The 3,777-nt window shown below is 43.7% G+C and overlaps 1 protein-coding gene across 1 annotated transcript in view; it reads right to left on the reverse strand.

The window, feature by feature from the left end:
• CCDC110 (coiled-coil domain containing 110) overlaps window positions 1-1,946 on the reverse strand; it is a 42,679-nt gene extending 40,733 nt beyond the window's left edge. The window contains exon 1 of the mRNA XM_007948397.1: window positions 1,864-1,946. Coding sequence (XP_007946588.1) covers window positions 1,864-1,946 — 83 coding nt within the window. The remainder of the gene's footprint in view (window positions 1-1,863) is intronic.
• Window positions 1,947-3,777: the final 1,831 nt, after the last annotated feature.

Genomic DNA, 3,777 nt, shown 5'->3' on the forward strand with positions numbered 1-3,777 from the left:
CGTTGCTTGGTTCTACAATCGAGGCCAATGGAAGCAGCAGTCAGGACATTAGATGATGTGTAGCACTGGGAAGGTCAACCGTGAAGAAACTGTTTCAAGTGCTGAGGAGCAAGGATGTCTCCTTGAGGACTAAGGTGACTAAGGCACAAGCCATATATTTCCAATCGCTTGGTATGCATGTGAGAGCTGGACAAAGAATAAGGAAGACCGAAGAAGAGTTGATGCTTTTGAATTGTGGTGCTGGCGAAGAATGCTGAAAGTACCATGGACTGCTAAAAGAACTAACAGATCTGTCCTGGGGGCAGTGCACCCGAAATTCTCTTTGGAAGCGAGAATGGCCAGACTTCGTCTCATCTATTTTGGTCATGTTGTCAGAAGGGACCATTCTCTGGAGAAGGATGTCATGCTTGGTAGGGTGGAGGGTCGATGAAAGAGGGGAAGGCCTTCAACGAGATGGATTGACATGGTGGCTGCAATGGTGGGGTCAAGAATAGCAGGGATCATGAAGCTGGCATGGGTTCGGGCAGTGTTTCGTTTTGCTGTGCATGGGGTCGCTCTGAGTCAGAAACGACTCAATGGCACCTAACAACAACAACAACAACAAACATAGAACATAATTTGTATGATTTGATTTTTCACATTTTTGAGACTTGTTTTGTGGGCTATCATAAGGTCTGCCCTGGAAGTGGTCAATGTGCATTTGAGAAGAATATATATTCTGCCATCGATGGGTAAGTATTCTAGAGAAGTCTGTTGTTGTTGTTGTTGTTGTTATGTGCCATTGAGTCATCTCCGACTCATAGTGACCCTTCCTTGGGTTTCCGAGGCAGTATCACTATGGAAGTAGATTGCCCAACCTTCCTTCTGAGGAGTGGTTGGTGGGTTTGAACTGCCAGCCTTCAGGTTAGCAGTCAAGTGCCTTAGGCACTATCCTACCAGAGCTCCTAGAGATGTCTGGTAGGTCTATTTTATATTGTTACTGAAGTCTTCTATATCCTTGTCTATCTTCTGTCAGTTGTTTCAGTCATATTCCAAGTGGAATGTTCTCTAAATACTATTGTAGAATTACCTATATTTCCCAAAGATTCTGTTATTTTTGCATCATGTGGTTTAGGGCTCTGTTGTTAGGTGCATATACGTTTAAAATTTCTTTACAGTCTTTAGTCCTAAATTGGTCACCATCAGTATTATAATAAAGGTGCTAAAAGAAAGTCAATGCTAAGTTAAAATTTAATACTGATCAAAATATACTTTAAAAATAAAAGTGAAATAAACATTTGTCAGTAAAAGTAAAAAGGAGCAAATTTATTACCTACAAGTCTGCATTAACGACTACTATGTTTTTATGCAACTAACATGTGCATCATGTTTTTTGCATACCACACCCCCCATACATACTTTTCATAAGTGCACTACACCAAACGTTTTACGTGTTGATGACATCAATATCAATTTTTTTTTTTCTGCCTACTGGATTTAATGTTAAGTCTTCATTTTGGTGCCTGTTGACAGCGAGGTTTGGTTTGCAGCAACAGACCCTTACCAGCCTAATCTCAAGTTTCTAAAGCAGCCTCTTTCCTAACAGGGTTCCTTCCCTGCTCTGCAAACTATGTTCTCTGATTCAGGATGAATTCACTTTGTCCACTAGGGTGGCTTTCCGCAGCCCAGAAGGTTCACAAGTCTGCACACCCCAGACCAGAAAGACCACCCAGGTGGGCATGGCCAGTGCCACAGTTGCACACATTCTGCCCCACTATCAGGCTGGCCAGCTACCATGCTCAGGCCATTTGAATCTCCCACCCACTTGGATGCTGCAGGGGGGGCATGAGCGCTGCAGATGAAAGGAGGTTGCACATCGCTCACTGGAATCCCACTGGGCACCCAGGGGTCTTATGGGCCACGGAAAGGCTCTCCTGCACCCGCACCATTCTGCCGCCTGGCTTCATGTAGGCCAACATTGCAAGATAGGCAACAGCCCCCACTCACTTCAGGACCGGCCTGAGCTTGGGCTGTGGCAGCTCCACACACAGCCCTCAGCCTGATCATCCACCTAATTCTGGTGTGAAGTACCTGGTTGCAGACCTGCTACAAGGCCCACTTCACCACTCTCAGACCCTCCATCAACTGCCCCAGTGCAAATGTAGTTTCACTAGTTTATTCTCTAATTACCAGGGTACTACCAATCTTGATCCATGACTTCTTGACCACAGCTTATAATTTTATTATACAAATATGATCAAGAGTAACATTTTCAGACTATTGAATGAGGCCAAAATTCACTTCTGGAAATGTCATGAAGCATGTGTGGTGTAGGTATGGATATGCCACGCCAGAACCTTTTCTACCTAATTTTGTCATTTCCACCCATTGAATGCATGTGTACATATCTATGTGAGTGTACTACTTGTGAAAAATATACATTTTTAAAAGAGTTCTTAAGCAGATGGAGACGTGGAAATGCAGACAGAAATGAAGAGCAATGTAAAGGGTAAATATGAAGATAAGAAATGAGTTATAAAAGCCTCCTTACTGTATGATTTATTTTATATAAAGTTCAAAACCAAGCAAATGGCTAGTTGAAACACAGGACAGTGGAAACCTTTGTAGAGAAAGAGATGCTTCGAAAGGGGAGGGAACATGAAGAAAGTTAGGAGCCTGTTGTTGTTGTTAGGTGCCATTGAGTCAATCCAACTCATAGTGACCCTATGTACAAAAGAATGAATGATGCTTGGTCCTGCACCATCCTCACAATAGTAGGTATGTTTCAGCTTGTTGCAGCTACTGTGTCAGTCCATCTGGTTGAAAGTCTTCCTCTTTTGTGTTACCCTCCATCTCACCAAGTGTGATGTTCTTTTCCAGGGATGATTCTCTCTTGATAATGTGTCCAAAGGAAGTGAGACAAAGTTTTGCCATCCTTACTTCTAAGGAGCATTCTGGCTGTACTTCTTCCAAGGCAAATCTGTTTTTTCTTCTGGCAGTCCCTTTGCTGTTGTTAAGTGCCGTCAAGTTGTCTCCGACTCATAGCAACACTATGTACAACAGAATGAAACACTGCCAGTCCTGCTCCAGCCCCACGATCACTGCTATGCCTGAGCCCATCGTTGCAGCCACTGTGTCAGTCTATCTTGTTGAGGGCCTTCCCCTTTTCCATTGACCCTCCACTTTACCAAGCATGATATCCTTCCCCAAGGAATGGTCCCTTAGAGCAATATGACCAAAGTAGGTGAGATGAAGTCTGGCCATTCTTGCTTCCAAGGAGCATTCTGGCTGCACTTTTCTGGGATAGATTTGGTAGTTCTTTTAGCAGACTGTGGTACTTTCAGTAGTCTTCACCAACACCATAACTCAAGAGCATCAGCTCTTCTTTGGTCTTCCTTATTCATTGTCCAGCTCTCACGCGCATAGGAGGCGATTGAAAAATACCACAGCTTGGGTCAGTTGCACCTTACTCTTCAAGGAGATATCTTTGCTCTTCAGCACTTGAAAGAGGTCCTTTGGAGCAGATTTGCTCAGTGCAATACGTCGTCTGATGTCTTGACTGCTGCTACCATTGGTGTTGATTTTGGAACTAAGTAATATGAAGTCTTTGACCACTTTAATTTTTTCTCCATTTATTGTGATGCTGCTTATTTGTCCAGTTGTGAGGAGTTTTGTTTTCTTAATATTGAGGTGTAATCCATACTCCTCTGGTAGCATAGTGCCTAAGGCACTTGACTGCTAAGCAGAAGGCTGGCGGTTCAAACCCACCAGCCACTCCTCGGAAGGAAGATGGGGCAA

The sequence above is a fragment of the Orycteropus afer genome, unplaced genomic scaffold (genome assembly GCF_000298275.1).
Source record: "Orycteropus afer afer isolate SDZICR_OR568_19922 unplaced genomic scaffold, OryAfe1.0 scaffold00215, whole genome shotgun sequence".
NCBI lineage: Eukaryota > Metazoa > Chordata > Mammalia > Tubulidentata > Orycteropodidae > Orycteropus > Orycteropus afer.